At 37.8% G+C, this 27,516-nt stretch overlaps 1 protein-coding gene across 7 annotated transcripts in view; it reads right to left on the bottom strand.

Annotated features, from left to right (window-relative positions):
- Positions 1 to 14,809: 14,809 nt before the first annotated feature.
- The window catches only part of LOC114307350 (phospholipid-transporting ATPase 2), a 145,406-nt gene continuing 132,699 nt past the window's right edge, over positions 14,810 to 27,516 (bottom strand). For 6 of the 7 annotated variants that reach the window (XR_014335803.1, XM_082878891.1, XM_082878894.1 and 3 more), the window contains 3 exons: positions 16,792 to 16,919; positions 16,333 to 16,483; positions 14,810 to 15,575 (listed from right to left, as the gene is read on the bottom strand). Coding sequence is in view for 5 of the 7 variants with exons in the window: in XM_082878891.1 (XP_082735017.1) it covers positions 15,276 to 15,575; positions 16,333 to 16,483; positions 16,792 to 16,919 (579 nt within the window). In the remaining 2 variants the exon portion in view is untranslated. Of the gene's footprint in view, positions 15,576 to 16,332; positions 16,484 to 16,791; positions 16,920 to 27,516 lie in introns of those variants that run through there. The other variant, XM_082878897.1, reaches the window with a different exon arrangement.

Here is a 27,516-nt window from a genome sequence, read left to right as displayed (position 1 = left end):
TGAAGGAAAAGAAGAGAAGAGAAGAAATAAGGAAAAAAGAGAAAAATGAGAGGTGAGAAAAAAAGGGGAGAATTTGTTCCTCTTTGGTGGTTTTGGTTTTGTTTCATTAGTTGTGTCTGCATCTCATAATTTGGTTCAAATTCTTAATTTGTTCTGTTAATTTTTTTGCTTTGTTAATTTGTGTTTGGTCCAAAGTTATGTTCGTCCCGTTAATTTATCCCTTTATTTTTGGATTTCACGCACCGTGGAATCCTGGTCCAAATTGCATGCTTAATTAGGTCTGTTTTCGAAGCAAATTATTTTGCTTATCTTGCTTTTATGAAGCTTTGTTTAGTTTGTTAAAATTTGCGTTTGAATTTTCGTCAAAATTCATGCTTATGTCTTATACCTTGACTTGAGTTATCTCCGTGGGCCTTATGGCTTCATTTTGGAGGCCTTCCCGGGAATGAGATAATCTCGCTTCAGAGTTTGTCTACTTCTGAATTTGGCTACTTATGCATTATTTTGATCTCATTCTTTCGCGTGCAAAACGTTAGGATTGTTTACCTCGGTTAAAAACAACAGGTGCGCCTATTTGTTTACACTACCTTCCCTCTTCTTGCGTGCGACGCTTTAGGATTGTTTCCATTCGGTTAAAAACAACAGGTGCGCCTGTTTGTTCACGCCATTTTTCCTCCTCTCGCGTGCGACGCATGAGGATTGTTCAACTTGGTAAAAACAATAGGTGCGCCTGTTTGTTCACACCACTTTTTCTCCTATCGCATACAACACGTGAGGATTGTTCAACTCGGTTAAAAACAACAAGTGTGCCTGTTTGTTTATACCACCTTTCCTCCTCACGCATGTGACGCGTAAGGATTGTTCAACTCGATTAAAAACAACAAGTGCGCTTGTTTGTTCATACCACATTTCCTCCTCTAGCGTAAGACGTGTGATGATTGTTCAACTCGGTTAAAAACAATAGGTGCGCCTATTTGTTCACATCACATTTCCTCCTCTCGCGTGCGACGCATGAGGATTGTTCAACTCGGTTAAAAACAACAGGTGCGCTTGTTTGTTCACACTACATTTCCTTCTCTCGCATGCAACGCGTGAGGATTGTTCAACTCAGTTAAAAACAACAGGTGTGCCTGTTTGTTCACACCACCTTTCCTCCTCTCGCATGTGACGTGTGAGAATTGTTTACCTTGGTTAAAAATAACAGGTGCGTCTATTTGTTCACACCACCTTTCCTCCTCTCACGTGTGATGCGTGAGGATTGTTTACCTTATTTAAGACCAGCAGGTACACTTGTTTGTTCACACCGCTTTTTCTCTTTTCGCGTGTGGCGCGTTAAGATCTCGAGTTACTTGATTGGAAACGTCAGATGCGCTTGGGCTTCACACCACCCTCCGTCCTCTCTGTGTGAGACGCAGTTTGGCATGGAGCTTTTTTCCCTCTCTACGTGCGACGTAGTCTGGCTTGTATCTTTTTCACCCTTTCTACGTGAGGCGTAGTTAGATTTGCATTTTCTTACATCCTCCCTACATGAGACGTAGTTTGGTTTGTGCTTTCTTTGTCCTTCCCATGGGAGACATGTTTATTTACTCGTTTCTTTCTATATGAGACATGACTTAGTTTGTTTTGCTTGGATTTATGCTTTTATTCAAGTGTTGTATTCCTGTTATCGCTTGTTGCATTGCTTCATCGCTTGTTAACATATATGTGAGTGTTTCATTGCATTGTTGCATTGCATGATCATAAGTTATGATTTCTGCAAGTCATTTTGCATTTTGCCCTTGAACTACGCAAGTTTGATTCCTTGCAAAGGGATATGTAGGCAACCTTCGGATTCAACCTTTGGTATTTGTATTTTAGTTTGTTTTTCTTGCCCAAGTCTTACGGCCGTGTGAAATAGGTCATCTCTGGGCTTTGACATTTGCTCACGTCATTTTATGACTCCGAGCTCTGTCAAAGAGGGGCAATTATAGACACCCCATTTTTTATCAGCCGTAAGACTTAGGCGCTTAGTCCAACGTACTCGATGATGAAAACTGCATTGTGTGATTCGAGTACTCGGCGAGGGAATCCAAGGTCGAGCCCCGACATAATCCCAAAACCTTCCTACTTGTCTCATTTTTACCTCAGAGGTTCATGTTTTGACCATTGTGCCACCTTATTTTGAGTTTGAAACAAGGGAGTGGGGCAACACATTAGGGCCTGACCGTATCCCATTGGGAGCCAGCCGTGGCTATTTGGGCCCGGCCATGCCTCGGTGGCAATACACACTATTCTGGGCGAGAGCTCGCCAGCTGTCTTTTTTTGAAGATATTTTTGACTTGTTTTACTCAAATTCTATAAAAACAAGGTTATAACTCTGTTTTGAGGGCTGAAAATTTTCAAAAGAACATATACACACACGAGAGAGCTCCTTCTTCCTATACAAGTCACCTTTGAGCCAACCAATCTCTCTTGATCAATATCCATACACCATACATCACCTTAGATCATAACCTTAGAACTTTGGTTGAGGCTTGGGCATCACAATTCAAGCTTGAGAGTGTTTTTGAACCAAGTTTGTGTTACAAACAAGAGCTTACTACTTTGAGAGGTATAAGCTTATCACCTTCTCTTTTACTTCTTGTTCTATCTCTTGCTATCTACTTCTTGTGTTTTTATGCTGTCTTGAATCCATTTCAAGTGTTTAAGCTTGGGTTTGGATAGCTACCAAAGGGTAGAGAAGGTTAACACCTTCTCTTGCACCTTATCTCATAGCTCAAGCCCTTGTTTTTACACTCTCTTCTTTGCCTTTTAAACTGATTTTTCGAGCTTGGAAAAGGCTAAAAAAAATATGGTTTGAAGTCTTAAAAATTGAGAGGTTAGCTACCTCTCCTTGCTTTTGTTCACTAGCTTTGTTTTGCCTTATTCTTTCCTATCTTTTTTATGCTCTCCAACATGATTTTTGGTCACTGTTTTTAGCATATCAGCGGTTGTTTTAGGGTTGTTGCAATTTATTTAATTAGTATATGCTTGAATATCAAAGCTTGTTGCATTGTAAGTCTTCACATCTAGCTTGTTATGTTGTATTATGCATGTTTTGGTAGCTTTTCTATGATTAATTAAGAATCAATCTCGCTATCATGTCTGCAATCTTCCTCATTTCTTCTTTTCTTCTTGTTTGAGAGTTATTTCAACTGGTTGATGGTTATTCAAAATATGAGCTAGAGACCTATGCTCAATGGCTTAATCGCTACGGAGGTTCATCGTCAAAGGCATGGTCTCTTATTCATATTTAGGAGTACCTCTCGCTTGACGTTCTTCTCATTTAGCAGACTTAACCATCACCTTGGACAAATGGATTAAAGAATGGACAAGACTAATGAAATTGGCTTAAAATTGGATCAACCTATGTAAAGAAAATAAATAAGGTTGCTTGGGCTTGGTCGAACATTATGCTGAGTCTATTGTGTCAAGAGTCGTCACACTTTAATTCATTGACGATCCTTGAAGGGCCTTTACTTCCCCCTTTGAGCTCATTCCGTGATAAAAGGGAGGGGTTGGTATTGATTCATTGCATTCATTGATTTTTGTCTAAATCGTGGCCGAAATTATCAAGCACTCATTGATGGTTTTGAAAACGACCTCATCCTTCTCTTGAGGCTTTCCATGACAGAAAAGTGTAAGAGGGACAAACAAGGCTCAAAAAATTTCTGTCTGCACTGTTTTCACCTCAGAACACAAAAACAGAGTTTTGCAAGAAATTAGGACACGACCGACCCTATTTGGGCCCGATCGGGCTTTCATTGGGGGCTGGCCGGGCCCCAATATTTGGTAAATAGAGTGTTTTTCAAAAACAGAGAGCAATTGTTGAATGTGAAACAGGGCAAATTCTAAGGAATCCAAACGGAATTGCTTCTAAAAACCATCACGTGCATGTCATCCTTGTGCTTCTTGGTTCTATCAAATGTTGTAAATTAATGCTCTCATTATTATTGTAATTAAATATAAGTAGCATTATTGTAATGATTATGAATGTTTATTGTTAATGAACTTAGATAGTTAGTTTTATTGTTCATCCTTGTTGTAATAAATTAGGTAGCTAGCTTATTTCTTATTATTAGTCTTTGTTGTAATAGCTTAGATTTTTTTTTTTATTCATTCATTTGGTTTTGTAATAGTTAGTTTAAATTCGGACATTTGGACATTCATTTGGACCCTCTTGCATGAGGGAAAATATGTAATAACGTGTACGTCTTCCAACCCCCATTTATTTCTCCCTTTTAGTTACCCGCTTATAATGGTAATGTAGAGCATCATGTTTCTTATCATTTCTCATGTTCGCATACACTCGTCTCACATGCATTTGGGTTCAGCTCATCATACTAACCAATGTCAATTTCACTTTCATTGTTTGTAAACGTGATTTATCACATACCTTGAATTGGATCATATACCATGCTTATAACCGAGCCTATAAAAATTGCATAGATGTATGCGTTGCATTAGTCACATTGCATCGTTTAGGATCATGCATATTTTCTAATTATTTCACTTTGTTTGGCTTGCCTTGGAGTACTAGGTGAGCGTTTATTGCTTTAACATCTTGGATTGCGTGTGATTGTTGCCATGTTAAGCATGCTTTTCATGAGACTAATTGCTTAAATAATATACCTGTTTGAATGCCGGTGAATGAAGGCTAATTGCTTAAATTGGGATAAGTTGAAACAATTTTCAAACAAACACAAAATCAAATGTTCCAATTTTTGCAAATTAGTCTATATTTGTGTACGTCACTGTAGACGCGCCCGAACGTCCCGGGAAAATCCCGTTTTGTACATTTGGGCTCACTACAGTTCGGACTCAAATGTCACGATTCTTAATCTGATCTCACAAATTGCAATGTGAGATTGATAAATTACCAAAGAGTCCAAATCTGGCAAATCATTTTGGAAAACTGATTTTTGTAAAGAAGTACCAAACATGGACTGCTTTGCCAGATACAGAGTCGCCACCTAAATATTTTATTTTGGGGGGCATTTAGGAAACCCTGACTCGTGCTTAAGGCCACGTGTCCATCATCACCAAAGTTGTCTCGGCTCGGGAACTTGGGTACGAGAGGGGAAGGTCATCTATGAGCACCCCCGCTCGCCCGATCAAAGATCGGCCTTTACTAACATGATATCTTGTTTTTGAAAACACATGTGCTCTTATTCCGGTTATTAACCTAGAATTACTATGTGATGCACACAGCATACAAGTATAGACTGGATCGCCTAAGTTGGAACAAAACATCTCATGTTTGTTTTTGAAAGCGGTTTGCTACTCGCAAGTAGGCTAAAATGCGAATTTTGCCACCCTTAAATGGGTTTTAGAAAACATAGTGATTTGCCACTCTCAAGTGGGCTTAAAACTCGCAATCAATGAATTGTTCCAATTTAAGTAATTCAACCTTCACTCACAGGCATTCAGGCAGTTATATCACATAACCAGTTAGTCTCATGACAAGCATGCTATCATGGCAGTTACTCACACACATGCAAGGATGCTAAAGCATAAACACTCACCGAGTACTCTAAGCCAAAACAGAAACTAGTTAGTAATCAATGCATGATCCTAGTTTATGTTAAGATGGCTAATGCAACACATGCAAAATACAACTAAGATAGGCTCGGCTATTCTAAGATGGTATATGAGATGCTACAGATAACATGTATTCAACTCGGAATTGAAATACGATGCAGTTAGTATGATGCGCCGAGCCCGGTGCATGCAAGACAGATGAATGAATGCAAACATGCAAAGCATAAGGATGCTAATTGAAACATGCCCTAAACTAACTATTGTAAGCTGGTAAATAAAAGGGAGAAAGAAATGGAGGTTGGAAGACATGCATCACACACACGCACACTTATTACAAAATTCGCCCTCTCGACGGAGGGTCCGAATGAATAATACAGAACCAACTAGCTAATCTAAGCTAATCTAATTAAACTAGTTATTACACAACAGAATGAATAACAAGCTATAGCTAATTATTACACAACTCTAACTAATTAACAAATTAACTAAGTTAGGAATTAAATAAGCATATAAACTATCTGATGTAGGCTGCCTCAGCTCTTGTTTTAGATGACAAAGGACGCATGCATGCTCGAGTCGCCTTGTTTGGAAACCCCTCGCGACGCCCCGACTTGCCTCTGTTTGCAATTGACCTCAGAACATTGCACAAAGCTCCAGAAGGCTGAAACTCTACCAAGGGAACCTGTGGGAAGGATGCCGACCAGATATTGGCCTTGGAGGCCATCGGCCGACCACCTTTTGTGGTGAAAACCAGAAAAAAGTGGTCGGCCTACCACTTTATCTGGTCGGCCGACCAGTTTCTGCCCCTGGTTTCTGGTTTTCTGCAACAGAAGGCAGGAGAGAGAGATGGCAAAATATCCGCAACACATGTGTGCACGACCACTCTCCTTATCATTACATAAGCTCAAGGGAGTGTAGGTCTCGACCTTCGGGCCACCAATCACGCATCTCGATGCATGATGGCCGAATTGCGCAACTCAATATGAAATGAATGCACATATAAACCCGTAAAGCCTAAAACTCCATCATGTATGGTCAAGAATGTCGGTGATTGGGAATTGAGGCACGTTTCATCACTTCGAGTATGAAACGCCCCTCGTTTCCCGTGTTTGGACTAACACCTATTCCAAACAAAAATAGAAAGCGAGCATGGCATACACAATGCGACTCAAGCATGCACCTCAATGCAATACAACTTAGACATGCAAACATGCAAGGGACAAATATGCTAGTCATAATGCAATGCAACACAAGCATGCAAATAACATGAGCATACAAACAACAACATGGCATACACAATGCAAACAACATGGCATACACAATGCAATGTAACATGGCATACACAATGCTCAATGGACTTAAACCGAATATGAGTAGACCTCAGTCATGCCCAAAACAGAGGCCATAACACCAAGACTAAGGCACCAAAAGGCAAGACACACATGCACACATATTGGTCCACAAGCTAGGTAACAATAGACAACCCTTAGAGGCACTCAATGGGTGAAAGAAGTGGGAATATGGCAGGCCTAAATGCTCTGAAATATGATGTTAAGTGATGCCAAATCAAGTACACAACACAAATAAAGCATGCAATGGTGCTCAAAGCTTGAGGCAAGCAAGAGCATTTACACTACAAGTATACAAAACATGAAGCATGTGATTAAGGCAACCAAAAGCAGTCCTAGTACATGGTAACATGAGACTAAAACATGCATGGATGGAAGCCAAAATGTGCTAGCATGAGGGGTATGAGGCATAATGCATACAAGGCAAATAAGGTGGATTACACTACACCTATTAGGACCAAGCATGGGATGACTCAACCAACAAAAATCAGAGTTATATAATGGCAAAATAACCTCAAATAAGCATTGAAATGATGGCTCGCAAGCAAAGGCATGAATGCATACACAATGGCTCATGTTAAGGCATAAAGGGGGAACCCTCCAACGCATTGATTGAGTGACAAATGCAAGTGCACGGCCATGAAACATGGACTGAAATAGCATAACTAATGATGCCAAATCATTGAAATGAGCCAAGTAATACATGCTAGTGGACGCGATGCACAAAGCAAACAAGCTAGGTTGAACCAAAGTTATACAAAGCAAGTCATGGATGACCAAGACAACCAAAATCAGACCTTAAACATGGAAAAAAATGAACAAAGTTTTCTTGAAGTCAAGCCAAAAGCATGCCTAAAAGAAATGTGCTAACATGATGCATGTTAGGCTATTTCATAGGATTGCATGGCAAGTGTATGGAGCATGTAAAGGCCAACCAAACCAAACCCAAACAGAGTCATGACATGGTAAAACATCACCAAAAACATGCTGAAATGGGAAGAAAACAAGCTAGAATGACATGTCAAGGCATGAAGCATATAAAGCTAGTTTAAGGGATTTACACTACAAGTGTATTAGGCATGCAAGAGCCAACCAAACCAACCCAAAACAGATCTAAGGCATGTTAAAACATCACCAAAAACCTACTAAGATGGCTCGAAATCAAGCTAGAAACACATGCTCAAACATGAGGCAAATGAAGCATGTAAAGAGGACACAAAGGAGAGAGGGTGACCCTCTCCTTCTTAGGACCTTAAAACACCACCCCCGCCACTGAAATCCCTCTAGATTTCAGTGGTGAGAAGGCCAATACAAGGTGGTCCCGAAGCTCACAAAGATGGCACAAAAATGAGGCCAAACAAGGCCTAAGAGGGGGTAAACAATCCCAAACACCAAAGTGATCTTAAACAAAGATCAAAAGCATGCTAAAACACAACTTTTATTAGTTATAAGTTAAGCTCAAAACAGCATGAAAGATAGGCTAAAAGCTTAAGCAAGAAAGGGGGATTTAAGGTTCAAAAACTCACCCTTGATGAACTTCTTCAAAGCTGTAACTCCAGCAGGTTTTTTTTGAGCTTAAACTAAACCAAAAACTCCAGAAACAACCTCAAGATGCCTCAGCAACAAAAGGGTGGTGCTTGGCTAGGAGGTTGTGTGCACAAGTGAAGAGACAAAGCACTTTAAGGCACAAAATATGGAGATATAGAGGGAGATATATGCTCAAGCCTTAGGCAAAATTCAGAACCTGGTTCAAAGAGAGGGAGAGCCTCTCTTATAGAAGAAACAAAGAGTTCAAGCTTCTTAGAGAAGCTAAACATGGATGCAATCCCTCCATACACATGTATGGAGGATACAGTCTGTGCCCTCCAGCTGGCACAACTGGCATCCACACAGCCTGACAAAACAGGGGGAAAGGGGTCGACCAGAAAAGGTGGTCGGCCTGCTACTTTAAGTGGTCGGCCGACCACCCAAAGTGGTTTCCCAAAAAAAAAGTGGTCGGCCAGGGGAAATGGTGGTCTTCACACTGAAAGTAAGCCAATAGTGGGGTGGGAAACCAGAAAATGTGGCCCAAAGACCAAGAAAACCAGTTTCCCGACCAGAAAACTGGCTGGCGGGGAGAAAAGTGGTCTCCAAGGAAAAAAGCTAGTTTTCCACCCTTGTACCACTTCTAAACAAGGAAAACAAGGTTCGTGCCAAGAACGAACCAATACGGATGCAAAACGAGAGTTCGGGAGGCAAGACGCGCGATCGAGGGCTTCGAAAACTGGCTGTTGAGCACAAAAAGTGGCGTACGACCACAAAAGTGGTCTCCCGGACCACAGTGTCCCTCTAGACAGAGGAAACAAGGTGTGTTCCAAAAACCGTGCCAAACGGAGAATGTTAAGCGGTCCGAACTGAGGCGCATGACCGACGGCTCTGAAAATCGAAACTAGCCTCCAAACGGGAACAGTGGCCTACGACTACGAAAAGTAGTCTACGACCACTGAGAGATGGTCTACAAGACCTCTCCCTTCCTCCGGGAAGAGAAAACAAGACTTGGTTCGCAGACCGAGTCAAAGTACAAAGAGTCTCAAGGTCTGGAGGTGAGGCTCTCAGCCAAGAACACCAAAACCTCGAAACGAGCACAACATGCGCAATCACCGAGCGCTCAATCGATGACATCTGAGTCTTAAGGTTGGTCAAAAATGGGGTGCCTACAGTCACATAGTAAAATAGCCTAATAAATCGAAACAAGAACATATAATGTAAATAATAATCACATCATGATTAGCAGAGGCCGATCTTTGATTGGGCAAGTGGGGTACTCAATTCATGACCTTTCCTTCTCGTACCTACGTTCCCGAGCCGTGACACTTTGGTGATGACGGACTAATGGCCTTTGGCACGAGCCTCGAGTTTCCTAAATTTATCAAAAATATTTAGGTGGCAACTCTGAAATCTGGCAAAGCAGTCTATTTTTGGCATTTGATTCAAACATCGATTTTCCAAAAAGAATTACCGGAGTTAGACTTTTTTTGTGTTTTCACTGTTTCACATTGCAGAAAGAGATTGTGTGTAGAAAGAGAGCTGCTAATAGGTGGACGGATAAACCCACATTACAAATATAAGCTATAAGATTGCTGCCATCCTCACTTGTTTCTATCGAGAATTGAACGCCTAACCTCTCGTGCGTAAAAGATGGGGAAATACCATTGAGTTAGAAGCCCTTGGCTGACCTTCTACTTAGGTGCAGAGTTTTTGACTAACTAAAGTATTTTCAATTAGATCTATTGCTAATATGGTGCAAGGTGATGATTTTTAGTGTATGCTTGTTTTTTTGTTTTTTTTGACCAACAACCTCTGGTGATGATGATTTGATGATGGTGATTAAAGAATAGAAATTAATTGCACAAATTGTAAGATAAATTTAAATAATGCATTGTTGTTGATACGTTGGTACAAACCTACAGAATTTTCTTGCAAAGACAAAAAGAAAGGAGATTACATTGTTGTCAATGTTGGTGGGTTTTTGGTTAAATTTGTTTTGTGACTCTTCCTCTAGGAGGGTCTTTCCCTATGTTGTGTTATGTTGTTGATTTGTCCTTTTTCCTTGTTATGATGGTCTTACCCATTTACACATCAATCTTTTCTAGTTATGAAGCTGCTGGTTATATTGGCACCATCAAAACCCATTCTCACCTATATCTTGACAATGGCTTTGCGAAATGTACCTTCTTTCTGGTTGGTTATCAACAAAACTCATCTCCTGAAACATGGTGGTTAATGTATCATAATTTCCCAATAATATTATGTATAGAAACATGTTATACAAATGTTACATTTAATTTCAATCTTTATCTCTTCTTCTCCTGAATATTGTTATTGAGTCCAAAAAAATTATTAAAAATTCTACACAATACTAATATAGGTCTCACACCCATGTGAGTATTGTGTAGAATTTTTTAGGATTTGTAGCGTTTTTGTTTTCTCACTCATACATAAGGATGACAACGGATCAAGTTTTTTTGATTTTTTACATGAATCCTTACATTTAAACTCAATTATTTTAGTGATACAATTTCATGCTGTATTATAAACTTGATAGTTTTGACCTTCCTACCACTATACTTTACCCTATCCAATTAATACTCTCTCAAACCATTTATATTAAAATCATGTTGAAAAAAATACAATTGGGTCGTGAATTTTACCATCCCTACTCATAGACATAAGTGAGTGGGTCTCCTATATACTTACTCATGTGGACTCCATTGTTTTGTTTCTAAAACTGAGAAAATAAAGTAAAAAATGAGATTATGTATAACATTTTTTTATAAAAATAATTTCCTAAAGCGTTTCTTATTTCTAAATCAATGAAACATAATAACAAAAATTGGTCATCATAGTTTTAGATATCGATCGATATGACGGATAGGTGCCATTTTTTTTTCCGCCTTCATATATCAGTACACACTAATATATCAATGACAATGAAAATTATATGTATTGACGAGTTCACAATACTATCAATTTCACAACCGTGTCACTTGATTCTCAAGTATCACTCAAAACTTCAGATATTATTGCATTGCAATTAATATTGATTTATCTCCCATTATCGTTATTTAAAAAAATCTTCATTATAATTGTCTTGAATAATTTATGGCCCATCAAAAGTTATTTAGTTTGTTGGGGACAAATAGATCTTCACCATCTATTTATGTGGGCTCTGGATAAAATTATATTCTTTTGTTTTATAGTCACCAAATAATTTGTAGTAACTTACACAAGTTGATAAACCAAACAATCATTGATTAGTAGGAGTAGAATCTCCTCTCAATCAAATCAGTTATTTCATGGGGGTAATTGTACAGAATAATACAAAGGATTTAGGTGGCCATGATCAATATACATGCATCTGCCTTGGTTCTATGGATGCACAATATTGTTTGTTGTGTTTCCTCGGATGGATACTTATCTTGTTGGACAGCTAGAATGGTAGGGCATGAAAGAGAGAGTACCATAAGGGCTTGTTTGGAATGATTCTTTTTTGTAAGATAATATTATATATTCAAAAAAGATTTGTATAAACTAGATACAATATAACTCTGGCCCACAAACACAAAATTTTAATTTATATCATACACTTAGGCAGTGTTTGGGAACGATTTTTTTTTTTTTTTTTTTTAACTAATTTGTCTTTTAGTGAAAAAAAAAAAATCCAAACAAAATATCACATCAAATCCCATAATTATTTCACTTTTTTCTCTCACAAACATCACATCTAACCACAAAAAAATCCAATTATCTTTCCAAATATAAAAAAAAATTTCTTCAATAATATTCTATAACTAAAAAAATCTAAAAAAAAACTCACTTTCCAAACACCCACTTAATTCTGAATAGATTTGATGGTTAAATTTCTGAATTTGAATGTTTTTTTGATATATCTATGGATTGGCAGGGCTAGTTGCATGCAGTGATGGGGTTAGGTGGATTATTGAGAGAGAGAGAGAGAGATCTCACAAGAGAATGGAATGGAATGGGTGAGTGTGGGTTGGAGTCAAGATCCCCTCATTGCACTTTCTCTTTGTATTTCTTATTTAAATTTAATTTTGATAATTTGAACCGTTCATATTTTAAGATTTATTTAGTATATCATACCTGTAAAAAATTAAGTTGATCGGATATCAGAAAGCATGTGTTCGAAAAACTGTTTATTAAATTCTTTAAAAAAATAGTTTTTAGTTTGATTTTTCCGAATACATGCTTTCTGATATCCGATCAACTTAATTTTTTACAAGTATGATATACTGAAAAAATCTTAAAATATGAACGGTTCGGATTATCAAAATTGAGTCTGAAAGTGGGCCCAATGACCCTGCAAGTAAAAAATAATATAAGAAAGGGATCCTAATTCGTGGGGGGTGAGGGGAGCAGCTAGCCCATGCTAAAGTGACACCTTTGCTAGGGTAAGAGGGGTCCCCCACATGCCTTTGTAGTGTGAGTCACTGACCCAACCACTCCATCAAGTCACCTCATATTTATGGGAAAAACAGCCCCCCTATATTCTCATCGTGCTTGTGATTCATATGAAAAATATTCAGTAATTTCAAAATGTAGTACTTTTGATTGATGTCAATGTATAAATAGATAAATAAAAAATGAATACGCTCAACATTACTTTTCCTATAGTTAAATAAGATGGCTCAAATCTGCTGTTGATTCACATCACTTAAGGCATGGTGGACACGTTAATAATTTCTTCTCCCTATTCCTTTGTAAGCCACCTTTGTATTTTGAAGGCGATATGTTTGGTATAATTTATTATAAATTAAAAATTGATAATGACAAATTTAAAGTTAAAACATTCATTTCTCACGTTCTAACACACTCAAAATAATAATTCAAAAAAGAAATTATAAGTAAAATATAAACTTTTTTGCAGTATGAGAAGTCATTTTGCAGTAGAACAATTACTATGATGATTTAGATGAATGAGTTGGTCAGTATGCCCATACTATAAACAAAATAAAAAAAAAAAAATTTAAAAAATGCCATCACATATTAGCCATTATTGAATAATTTTTTTTTTAGGAATCATGAAAATTATTTCAAAATTTACCTCAAAAATCGAGTACATAGTATAAAATTAAAATTAGTGAAATATGGATGATACCTCCAGTGAATGAAATATCTACTGATTTACTTTTGGAATATGTTTCCAAGTAAATTTTGTAATTATGTTGTATTGTTGTTGAATAATAATATTAAAATTATTTTGACAAATGATTGAAAAAAACATTTCCGGAATGGCTCGACAATTTTGGACTCATTTCTTAAGATAGATAGTTAAAAGCTCAAGCATGATGGTTTTATTTTATTTTATTTTCTTGGATTTCGTTTTGCTTTTTGTATTTTTGAAAACAAAAAATATATATATATATATAAAGTTTGCTCACATCGTTTTCATATTATTTTGTTTTCGTAAAAACCAGCTTTCAAAAAATTTAAAATAATTTTCTAGTATTTTGTAAAAAATTACTTATATTCAATTCAAAAATATATAATTCCAAAAACAAATTTTGAAAAATAAATATCCAAATCAATTTTAGAAAAATAAAAATTGCCAAATTACTGAGTTATTAAAAATGAAAATAAAAAATTAAATGTGAAAACATAACCAAACGGGCTTTTGATAAAGATTTCTTCCATAGTCCATTTGGGTCTTTTTTTATTTTTTTAAAAAATAAAAATGAAAAAAATCTAAGAGTATAACCGTAAATTAACATGTCTACAGCAGAAGCTGATAATCAGAAGCAAGGGGTAAGTAATTTCTCAAAATCAGTTTTTTGAGTTAAAATAAGTTGTTAGAATCAGAAGATGTTTGAAAGAAATTTAACCAAACAGTCCAAAATTACTTTTTCAAAACTAGAAGCTATAAGTTGGCTCAAAAAAGCCCAAACAAACAACCAATCAACAAACAATCTCTCTATATATACATTTGAAACTCAAGTAGCTGATCATATTACAAAAATCCGAATGCCTAATAAGATTCACCTAATAAGATTCAACGAATCGTTCAAATAATCGAAGAAGATAAGAGTATGGTTTGAAAATACTGAGCACAATCAAAAAGCACAACCAAAGTTATGACAAAAATAATCTATTTTACATGAATTCAAAAGAGTACTTCAATATTTTTTTGAGAACTAGAGTCTCATATCGAGAATGAAATAAAAGGTTAAAAAACTATAACTATAGGCCATAACCAATAAACAAGACTCCCGCTTCTCTAAAAAACACAAACTTCTCAATTTAATTATTTGCCACTCCCAACATCATTAGATTATTGTCTCTATATTTTTCTGTCATTTTAAATCAAAATCATTACAGCTAAACAGATACATGAATGTTATGGCTTCTTAAGGTGATTCACATTTTGACTTGTAAAGAATCTCCAGTGTTAAAATTGAAAAAAAGATCTTCCTCCAATTTGGTATAAGACATACACATACATCTATCAATAAATTGCCTATTTTGAGGCCTGTCCAATAATACATTCTTTACTCTTTTTTCTACCCATAATGTGTGATCAGAGTCCAACAGTGATTCATTGTGTATTCTATAGCGATCCAATCTAGACAACAACCATTACAAGCTTATGAGTTGCTCTCACGTAGAAACAGAAGCCAAAAACACTTCCGACACAGATTTTTACAGCAACTCGTAAGTCTTTCATGCAGCTGAGAGCTCTTACCATTCAAATTATATACTACATGCAGTGTCCGTTGATATAAAAATGATATCACGGCTCAATTATAATTTTTACCCACTAGCCCCTTGACAGTTTAATTTGTATGCCACCAAATGTGATTGGTAAAAATATCAGTTATCCTTGCAATTTCTGGAGTAACTTGAAGACAATCTAATCTGGGACTGAAAGACATCAAATTGTGCCCCAGATCCAAAAGATTTCGTGTTATTTGGGGAATCCGATAATAGAGGTTCATACACTGGATTCCTGTTGTTGGGTTGAGCAAAGATAGATGGTTCTATGTTTCCCAATGACAATATGTGCCCTCCCATACGTTCAGCCTGCTGAATTATGTTGATTTTGCTTGGTCTGTAAGTATACCTGAAGTACTTCAGAGCTAGCACTGGACCCATTCCTGCTGCAACAATCAGCTGAAAATTGCATATTGCATTTCCAGTTAGCATTTAAAATCCAATCAATTAAGGTCATGTTTGTTTGGGTGGGGACATGGCCTTGGGATTAGATCAATAATCCAACAAAGTACATAATCCGATATTTGGCTTAAGAAAATTAAGGTTCGTACTAATAATAGTCCATCCGGACATGGTATGCCCCATTGGGGGCTACTGAATCCCAAAATGGGGTGGGACACAAATGGAGAACTAAGGAGAAGTTTAGACTAGTTACTTAAATTGCAAACTAGATAGAATTTTATTAATCCCTCATCATAATCCTGAGTCAGTCCAAACATGGGATAGGATACACAATCCATCCAATATTAACAGTCGCAGGAATGCTGATCCCATCTATGATCTAACACAATCCATCAAAACAAACATGGCCTAAGGGTTTGACTCCTCTCTACCCACCACATCTTTTCAGGTTTCTTAGGTGACCAACTACAACAAATTATATCAAGGCATTAACAGTCCCCAAAAAAGGACCAAATCTATGGGACTACTGAGATGACAGAGGGCATGAAATTCAATGGAAACGGTAGTGTCCCAGTAACACCATCATTTCATCGTAACGAAAGCATATTACGGTATCAGCTCTTGAGTTCTGTATAAATGAAAACAGTACCCTACCATAATATAGCAAGTTGTAATTGGTCATCTAAGTTGCCAGAGGTGGAAACAGTCGAATGTGGTAAATGAAATAGTGCATAAAATGGAAAGTAAAACTCACAAACATAGTTATCCAATAAGACGGCTGTCTACAGAGGCGGAACATGATCGTGTACATCCCTGACGACGGAAGGGAACTAACAATCCAGTTGATGATATAGAAACCAGCTAGATTTCCCCATATGGCCAGAAGTTGAAATATTGTGTAGGAACTACATGCATAAACAGAAGCATAACAGTTAATTGGACTCAAAACTAAATTCAGTCAACATTTTTCATTGTTATAAAACAACCGTATCCTCAAATTACAAGACTGAAGTTATGTAAAACAATCATCACTTCAAGATGTTAGTGAATTGCTCAAATGGGAAAATGAAAATATAACCTAGCAGGCACTAATTACCCCATAAATGAATTTGCATTTCCTCCCCTCATATGAAATGAAAGAATAAGACTTTGTTTGGCAATAAAAGAAGCTGAAATTACATCCAAGAGCATGAGTGACCAGATAGTATCTTACTTTGTCTCCAACGTAACAACAAAAGCTTGCAACCAAATACATCCAGAGAGTGCCACCATTGACATCTCCTCCATTTCACTTTTTTCGAAAGCATAAGCATGTATGGTGATTGCAAATACGACAATTGCCTGCAAACCATCTCCAGCATCAGCAAATTGGAACTACAGAATGTATGCAAGTCAACTGATAAAATTAAGAGCTTGCTTTCAAATGTAAGCAAAAATGTATACCTAACAGACAGAAGAATAGGTCAAATGATTAACCCCTTGAAGAATTTCGGATTGATTCTAACACTAATGGAACTATCATAAAAATTGTGGAGGGAAAAAAAAAAACAATAATGTTCCCCCCACCATGCAGAAAAGAGAAGCCTATACCATTGTTAAGGCAATCTTTAAAATGTCAAAAATAACGAATAGAAACTTGTTTATCTTTCCTCTTCATTTTTCCAGTAAATTCCCATAAAGGATCCGTTTGATTTAAAAGCCATAAATGATGGAAATTGAAATGAAAGAAAAGAAAAGGAAAAGAAGACACGACTATTGTATGCATTTGATTAGGATGAAAATTTTACCAAAAAATAAGAATTCGAATTATAAGTAACAACCTTTATAATAAATTTAAACTTACTTGTATTTTCATGTGTTTTTTGCAAGAAACTAGAAGCTTAGTTATCATGCTATCATGAGTTGTACAAGAAAATTAACTTTCTTGTAACTTCCACCACTTTCATGCTAAACAAGCTAGGTTTTTTTTTTTTTTTTTTTTTCCCCTTCCATTTCGCTCACTTTCCACCATTTTCATCCTAACCAAACTTAGCCTAAGATACATGGCTTTCTCCACCGCTGCAAAAAAAAAAAATAGAAACTAGTGGAAAAAAATAAAATAAAGGAAGAGAAAAAAAATAAAGGGTAAACTTCATTTAACCCCCTTGTCATTTAACCATAGAGCACTTTATGGGAGGTTCTATTTACACACACACACATTCCTCTTTTTACACATCCTTCTTAATTCACACACCAAAAAAAATTTACTCATCACGCACAATTTTGTTCCAGTTATATCCCCATACACACACTCCCAATCCACACACCTTCTTCCACACCAGTAAGCAACAATCAAACCCTAACCCTAACCCTAACCCTAACCAGCAACCACCTTGCCGGCGGCGATGCAACACTCTTGCCGGCGGCAACGCAACACTGGCAACGCTACCGCGACCCCCCCCCCCTCTCTCTCTCTCTCCCTCCCCTTTTAGTTGCGAAAAGGAAGGCGACGATGACTCGCAGACAAAAGGGGGTTTCGGATGTTGATGGTCGAACCAATGTATTTTGTTCTGATGTTGATAGTCGAACCAAATTCATTGGTTCGATGGTTGATTTCCGAATTGAGGCGATTCTTTCGACACTGGTAGTCCGAATGGTAAGAAAATGAGGCGATTCCACAATGCCCGACGGGGTAGGGAAGAGAGGAGGGAAGGCAATGGGTTCGCAGATGAAAGGGAGTTGCAGTGGTGAAGGAAGAGGTAACGGCGGCGATGGAGGAAAAGAGAGGCGGCGGCCATGGAGGATGGTGGTGAGTGATGGTTAGGGTTAGGGTTAGGTTTTTGGTTGATGGTTGATGGTTGATGGTTGGGGTTTGTTTGAAGAAGAAAGGGGTATTTTGGTAGTTTCATTTTTGGACTAAAATGTAATAAAAAAAAAATTCATTAAGTGTGTGTAAAGAGGGTAAATGGTGTGTGCAAATAGAAGCTCCCACACTTTACCCCTGTGTTTTAAAAATAGCCAATTACCCCTCTTATGGTTTTGGTTGTTTTGCAATTTACCTCCCTACCATCAATATTTCCGTCCAAATTGACGAAGTTTGCACCTCACGCTCCATAAATTCGAGTTGACAAGAAAGTAAATCAATTTAAAAGGCCAAATTTAATATAAAAATACAGTTTTGCCCTTAACTTCATCTTCTTCCCCAAAAAACCCTCATCACCTTCAACCCTAATCATAAAAGCACCTCAATCACCCCCCAACATCCAGCCACCTTACTGTCACCATCAGGCTGCAAAGTCGCTGTCTCCCATGGTCGATATGGTGAAGAGAAAGATGACACCTTGTGTTGCAATCATTGTCGGCTTCTATGCTGCCCGTTACTATGACCCTGCTTCAATCTCCACTCTTTGATTGTCGACGTGTCCACCATAGATGTCTGATGGTGAGAATCAGGGAGTGATGCACAATTTTGATCTTGTTTTTCTTTCAATCCCATCAATGGTTTCTCAGCAACCAACTTGATTATGCTTAACATTAATCAAATCAAGTAGAAGATCATGAACAAGAGATTTTGAAATAAAGAATAGAGTGGCTGCTTTCTGTCCAGAACTTTCCCTATTGACTATGGTCGGACTAATCAATACTCAACCAAATCAATACCCAATTTGATTATATATATATACATATATAAAAACTTGTGTATAAATAAACCTATATATATATATATATATGAAGGGAAATTATATGTAAACCTGTGCATTTGTAAACCTGTGTATGCGTACCCCAATTTGATGTATTTATATGTAAATATTTATGTATATAATGAGTTGACTCAGTATAATCCTGTGTAAACCTGTGTATAAGTAATGAGTTGACACACTAGTTTAAGAGGGTAAAATAGTAAATTTCTAATTCTGTTAACAGAGTTAGGTGTTGCATTTTAGTCCAAAACCATATGAGGGATATCTAACTATTTTCAAAAGACGGGGGGTAAAGTGCTATAGGGCTAAACCACAAGGGAGTAAAATGAATTTTGTCCAAAACTAAAAGAAAAGTTTTACTGATTTAGTTTGATTTCTTGCAAGTTCAGTTCAGTACTACTTTCGAGAAAAGGGTATAGCTAAGTCAAGAAAGGTTAGACCCATATTAGCAGGGACGGAACCAGACTTCTGAGAGAGGAGGAGCCATTAAATACTGACCGCAGATTTATAGTGTTGCTACAGTGGAATTAGAAACTGAATCCGTGGAAAATAAAAGATTAGATAAAGTAGCCAAAAGGAAGTATAGGGTTTTGAGAGAAATATTGCATATCTGAGGTCTAAAACAAGAAATACTTTGTTGAGATAATGCTAGCCCATGAAATTTCCATTATTTCAAACTATTGTTGAGCTGATTAGACGCTTGAGAAGATACTGAGCAACTCTGGAAGACATGTAACAGTAGAATGAAGATAAATGAAAACATATCATTTACAGTTACCTACTATAAAAGCAAAGAATTTGAATGGGGTGGAGGCGCATGGCCCCGCATAGTCCCTATCTAGGTTGGTCGCTATGTATTAGGCACTCTATTTGTGATAACCCCACCACGTAACATACTTATATTTAGTTAATTTTGAATTATGAACATATACTTTGTGTTTAATTTGCATGTATCTATCTAATTTGTGAATTATTTGTTATGATTTTTGTTCTAAATTTGAAATTCAAAGCCTTAATGACTTCAAAAACCAAAATTGATGAGTTTGATTAGGTTATCATAATTTTTAGTACCTTTTGGAAGGTTTGATTAAAATTTGATTCAATTCAGAAAAACTAATTAATTAGCCTTAAGCCTTGATTAGTTAACTTAATCCCTAATTAGTACATTAAGCTAATCTTGTGTATGCATATGTTAAGAGAAGAGGATTAGCTTACTTTGAGCTCAAAATCTGCTAAGAAAGAATTCTAAAGAGAGAGCGACTTCATCTTAGAGAGAGAGAGAGAGAGAGAGAGAGAGAGAGAGCTAGAAAACTTGAGGAATTGCTCGGAGGATTGAGGAATTAAGGAGAAGAGGTCAAGTTTTGGCTAGAACAAGCTTAATTGAAGACTCTAGGTAAGAGTTTGATCCTTAATTCATGAATTTAATTCATCTAGCTAATGAATTCAAGCAGGATTTGAAACTAAACTCAAGAAATGAGCTAAAAGATGATGAAGATGGAGTTAGACATACATGCATGCATAATTTTGTATAGTTTCATCATTTTGAGCATGATTTATATTATCTATGTTGAAATTAGAAGTTGTATCATACATGCATCCATGATTCATAGAGTTTTGAAGATGAATTTTGTGATTTGAGAGTTGTGGAAAAGAGTTTGGAACAAATTCATACATGCATGAAGATTTGAGTTTCATTTTGAAGAATTCTTGAAGTTTTGAGCTAAGGGTTTGAAATTGACTATGTATTCATGTTTATCAAAGTATTTTCAAGTGTTTTGGACCTTATGCTTTGAAGCTTAAAATTCTGTTTTGAAAACTCAGAATTCGACCTCATTGCTCGAGCTTTGAAGTTACCGCTTGAGCGCACAATAGGAGCATCCAATACTTTTGCAGACCCTGCAATCCGCTCGAGCGGCCAATTGTGCGTTAGAGCGAACTGCCCTGTTCCAGCATACTTTGGGAAGTTACATTCTATTGATATTTGCATTCTCATTCCTTTCTGAGCATTCTTAGGCATGAGTTAAGCCTCCCAAATGACCTAATGGATTAGAATTGGATTTAAAAGAATTTATAAGAATGATTCAAGTAAGCTTTGAGTTACAATGTGTATATGTTTATGTGTTGTGTAGGTTGATCCACAAAGACGCGACAACAATCTAATCGCCGTGAGTAGTATCTTAGTAAAGATATTTTCATATAATCTATTTTCTAAATGCTCTATTGTGGCAAGTTTTTTGAACTTATGGTTTCGTAAATATGAATGAGCTTTCTATTTGTTCGATCAACATGATATCTGTAAATGTGATTGACGAAGTATGAACATATATGATGGACCCAAGGTTGTTCTGTTTATCTGATAAAGTGGACCCAAGATTGTTCTGGATGTATGAAAAGTCTGTAATATCGAATTTTGCATATGTAATTATGTATGTACATATATTTTGGATATGAGTTATTAATGAATGAAATTTCTGTTCAGGCCATTTATGCACAGATCATTGAATAAAATTTTATTATTCTGCTTCTGCTTCTGCTTCTACTTCTGGCCCCATATATTTAATTATATTTTGGAATTCAGTCTAAGGCCGTAGGTAATCTCATGATTATTGGCCGGTTATGATCCAAACCTCCAAGGGCGGGTTCAGGTCGTGACACTATTCACCCAACACAAATCCCATTCAACATTTTCGTAATTTTTGTCATAGAAATCACAAATTGTGTATATGATCATCTGCAATGAGTAGATTCAAACATCAGCTATGATGCCCATATTAATAGGCTTAAATACGGAATAAGTAGTCCTAATCTTTTCATCAATCGTTTCCAGCCACCACCATCCCAACTTCCTCATTTTACGTGTAATTTATTATCTTAATTAAGCTATGAATTTGTGATAGAGACACCACCACCCACATGAATTTCTCATGGGTTTAGAAAGTGGTTGGAGCACAAGGGGCTGGGATGCTTGTAGCGTGGTGGTCCAATTGGTGAAGAGAGAAGATATGCCAATAAAAATAAAATAAAAATGAGAGAGAGAGAGAGAGAGAGAGGGGGGGAGAGAGAGAAGACCCTGTTTGTGTGGTGGTGATGGTGGAGTAAAAAGATGAAAAGAATTGTTTTGGCTTACCCATAAATGAGGTAGAGCTTTGTATTTATCATGAAACAATATTACAAAATAGGAAACGAACTAAATAGGAAACGAAGATAAAAAAAGGTATTAAATCTGTGATTGACACAATCACAGATTTTATACACACTACCATAACTTCAATATCACTATTTCCTAATTCCAACACTCCCCCTTAAGCTGGTGTGAAGATATTCAATAAACGCAGCTTGCCGATAGACGACTGGAGTAATGTTGGGCCTACAGACTTGGTGAACATATCTGCTAGCTGCTGAGAAGAAGAGACAAAGGATGGTCTCATAATACCAGTCCGAACCTTCTCTCGAATGAAATGTATATCAACCTTTATATGCTCAGTACGCTCATGTAGGGCAGAATCAGAAGCCAGCATAATAGTAGACTTGCTGTCACAAAACAAAGAAGCAAGACCAGTCTCCTCAAATCCTAACTCTGCCAAAATAGAACGCAACCATAGAACCTCACAAGTGCCTTGTGCCATAGCCCTATTCTCAGCTTGTGCAGAAGACCTAGAAGCAACTGTTTGCTTCTTACTTTTCCATGATATAAGATGATCACTATAGAAAATACAGAAGCTAGAAGTAGAACGCCTATCCATTCTAGATCCTACATGGTCAGCATCAGTAAAACAGGAGAGTCCAGATTGAGGATCAGCTGTGAAGAACAATCCCAAGCCAGGAGAGGTCTTCAAATATCTCAAGATGTGACGAACCGCATCGAGATGTTCTATACGATGTGCATGCATGAATTGGCTAACCACACTAACCGCAAATGCCAAGTCAGGTCTATTATTGATTGGATAGATGAGACGCCCAACAAGACGCCAATACATACCTAGGTCCTCTAGTAATTCGCCAGACTCTGATGTGAGCATGACATTGGGATCCACAGGAGTAGAAGCAAGTTTACACCCCAACATACCAGTATCCTTAAGTAAGTCAAGAGTGTACTTCCTTTGAGATAAGGAAATCCTCTGCTGTGAGCGAGCCACCTCAATCCCTAGAAAATACTTTAAATTCCCCAAATCCTTAATATCAAAGGTGTGTCCCAAATCCCGTTTTACTTGATCAATGCCTATAGAGTCGTCACGGGTGAGAATTATATCATTTACATGCACTAACAAGACTATACACTGACCTGCATAATTACGACGGATGAAGCAAGTATGGTTTGAATGGCATTAAAGAAAGCCAATGGAGATGATGACTGAGCTAAAACGACCAAACCAAGCTCGTGGAGACTGCTTTAGGCCATACAAAGACCTGCACAGTCAACATACTTGCCCCAAATACTCCCCCTTAGCTCGAAAACCAGGAGGAGGTGCCATATAAATTGTCTCAAAAAGATCCCCATGCAGAAAAACATTCTTGACATCAAGCTAATAAAAGGGCCAAGAATGGGATGCTGCAAGAGAGATGAGTAGACGAACAGAGGTAAGCTTGGCAACTGGTGCAAAGGTAGCACCAAAATCCTTGCCAGGAACTTGAGTGAAGCCCTTGGCCACTAAGCGGGCCTTATAATGGTCAACGGAGACATCAGGTAGGTACTTAATAGTAAAGACCCATTTGCAACCCACGGTACTCTCACCAGAAGGTAAAGAAACCAAATTCCAAGTATGATTTTGTTCTAAGGCTGCTATTTCAGTCTGCATTGCCTCCACTCATTTTGGCTTCTGAAGGGCCTCTGACACAGACCGAGGAATAGACTCGGACTCAAGCTTGCCAAGGAAAGAATGATATGAGTCGAAAACCCCGTCATATGAGACATACTGGGAAATGGGATGATTAGTACTACACAGATAACCCCAACGATTGGGGGGATGTCAATCCCGTAGAGGATTACGACGAGGAAGGGAAAGAGATGTATGTAAAGGAAAGAATTACCTAACCCAAGATCCGGAGAGGTGGCAGGAGGAGGTTGAGCACGAGGGCGGCGAGAGTACACCTGCAAGGGAGGGGGGGAAGGAGGTGAAAGTGGAGGATGAGGGGGGGCAACCTCATCCAAAATGGGGATCGGGGTGAACACTTTGAGTTTCTAAAAGGGAAACCTGCAACGAGGGTTTAGGACTAAACAAAGGAAGATCCTCACAAAAAGTAACATTCAAAGTATGGTGAAAATGACGAGACACAGGATCAAAGCATCTATACCCTTTGAATATGGAAGAATACCCCAAAAAGACACAACGAATAGACTTGTCATCTAACTTAGTGCGAGTGGGACGCCGGTCCTGAACAAAGCATGTGCACTGGAAAACATGAGGCAAAAGAGGAAAAAGGGTAGTATTAGGCATAAGAATATGGAATGGAATAAGGTCATGTAACACACAACTAGGAGTCCTATTAATGAGATAGACAGCAGTAAGAACAACCATGTGCCAATAAGACTTGGGCACACTCATACCACGAAGAAGACAACGCACGACAGACATAATATAACGGTTTTTACGTTCAGCTACATGTAAGTTGTTGAAGAATACCCGTTCGATTAAGATGAGAACAAAACTCATTGGATATGTATTCTCCACCATTATCAGAGTGAATGTTCCTAACAATGGTACGAAATTGTGTCTTAACTATTTGCAAAAATTGAACAAAGATGGGAAACACATCACGCTTGCGGCAAAGTAAATAGACCCAAGTGCACTTAGTGTGATCATCAATAAAAGTCACATAATAACGATGACCCGAAAAAGCAGAAACAGGAGAGGGACCCAAAACATCAGAATGAACAAGGTCAAAAGCACTAGGGGCACGTGTCATATGTGGTATATAACTAGTACGGATATGTTTACCATAAACCTACCACCACTACCACCTCACCTACTCCACTAAACCTAACCCACTACACCACTACCACCTCCACTTCACCTACTCTCCACCTACTCCCAAACACACTCCTATATAATAGGAATCCTTGTAATTGTAATATACACATCAAACAATCAATCAATAATAAATACATCAATTTTAACATGGTATCAGAGCAAGGTTAAGAATTTAGTATTTTTCGCTTCACCGGCGGGTGGCAACCTCGGCTTGGCCGCCCGCCGGACCTCAACCTAGTCTGCTGAAATTTTCTACACATAGCATCGAGTTCTTTGCCTCAACTTCTACATCTTCGCAGTCTGCCTAATCTTCTTTTCATCCAATGACGCTGTCCCTACATTCATCCAAGAACGATTCATCTTCATCCGAGACACTTCCCACAACGCTTATCGAGCTTCATCATATGTCATTTCCTCCCTCATTGTCTACCTCCCCTTTTTTTGCCATTCAAGGTTTCACATTCGCTGCGATCACCCATTTCATACTTCATCTCCGAAGCAGTCTCATTAACTTCTGGCTCATCCTTTATGCCTCGCTGATCACTACTAACGCTTACGTGATGCTCGTTAGTGCACTTGTTCCGAGTTACATCACTGGTTACGCAGTCGTGATCGCCACAACAGCTCTTTTCTTCCTCACTTGCGGCTTCTTCTTGAAGGCGTCTCAGATACCCAAGTACTGGGTGTGGCTCCATTACATTTCTGCAATCAAGACCCATGTATCACACAACAAACAGTTTTTAATATAGTACTGCCGAAGGTTGCAAGTTTGGTGACAAATGCCATTTTGCCCATGGTGAGTGGGAACTTGGCAAGCCTGTTGCTCCATCACAGGATGATTCTCGTGCCATCGGAGCTATTCTAAGCCGTTTTCCAGGCCGGATAGAGCCACCTGCACCAGCTCCTGTCACTGGCTTTGGTGACTCAGCCACTGCCAAAATTAGTGTAGATGCTTCTCTTGCTGGAGCAATCATAGGAAAGGGTGGTGTGAACTCCAAGCAGATCTGTCGCCAAACAGGGGTGAAGCTATCTATTCGAGACCATGAATCAGATGCAAATCTTAGCAACATTGAACTTGAGGGTACATTTGATCAGACCAAGCAAGCAAGTGCCATGGCAGCTGCAGCATACCATCAGTACCTCTTGAGCGCTGCTGCCATTAAAGCTTTGGGATCTTTCCGCAGCAACCCCACCAACTAAAAAGAGAAGAACCCAAAAGAGAGAGAACCAGAGAGAGAGAGAGATCAGGCAACTCTTTTTTTTTCTTTTCTTTTGGGTTTCCCACCCACGAGAGCACATGTTGTTTTTTTGCGAAGAGTCTGCCAAACTTGCATCGCCATTCCTCTCTCTCCCTTTCCTTTTTTCACACCCACAGCTCCTTTTTCTTTCATCACATGCTTCCCTTTCTTTCCTTTTTTTTATTTTTTTACTTTCAAACCCACTATTCTTTTTTTAATCCACCCACTCAACTTTCTTTTATTTTTAATTTATATCTATATATCTATATCTATTTATTATACAATATTACACAGACTCTCTGTCTACTTTTGCCCATCCCATTTTCTTTTCTTCTTTTCTTTCTTTCTTTATTTCTTTCTTTTCATTCCTTTATTACATCTATACCCATATCCATCATCACACTCTTTATTTATTTATTTCTTTTCATCACCTTTTGCACCTCCCTCACCACACAATCGAATTTTTATTTATTTATCTTCTCTTTTTTTTTTTGTGTTCCCTTTTTCACACAAAAAAAAAAAAACAAAAAAACAAAAAAACAAAAAAAACAAAACAAAAAAACAAAACAAAAAAAAAACCATTACAGGTTTTTCAAACCGTGGGCCACAAACCTTTTTTCCTTATTCTTTCTTTGCAACAACAAAAAAAAAAAAAAAAAAAAAAACAACACAAAAAAAAAAAAACAAAAACAAAAACAAAAACAAAAACAAAATAGAAGAAAACGAACTGCACACCACACTCATTTTATTCATATCGGGCCTCACCCCGATCACCATTTTACAAAAAAAAAAAAAAAAAAAAAAAAAACCACAAACAAAACAACCACACCCACAGTGGGATTTTTCTTTTCCCTTCTCTATTCTACTGCAGGTCTCTTCTTCTTACTTTTGTCTTGGGTGTCCCGTGCCAGTCCGGTCTCCGTGCTTCCTAGTCCACCGAGCACGTTCACTCCCCCATACTCCTCCACTGCAGCATATGCCGGCCCTCCAAATCGGAACATCACGGTGGCCTTCCGCTTCAGCTCCTTGTTTTCTGCCTTTAGCACACTTA

The sequence above is a fragment of the Camellia sinensis genome, chromosome 7 (genome assembly GCF_055761805.1).
Source record: "Camellia sinensis isolate YWXY chromosome 7, ASM5576180v1, whole genome shotgun sequence".
Taxonomy (NCBI): Eukaryota; Viridiplantae; Streptophyta; class Magnoliopsida; order Ericales; family Theaceae; genus Camellia; species Camellia sinensis.
This window is presented reverse-complemented; position numbering and strand designations above follow the sequence as displayed.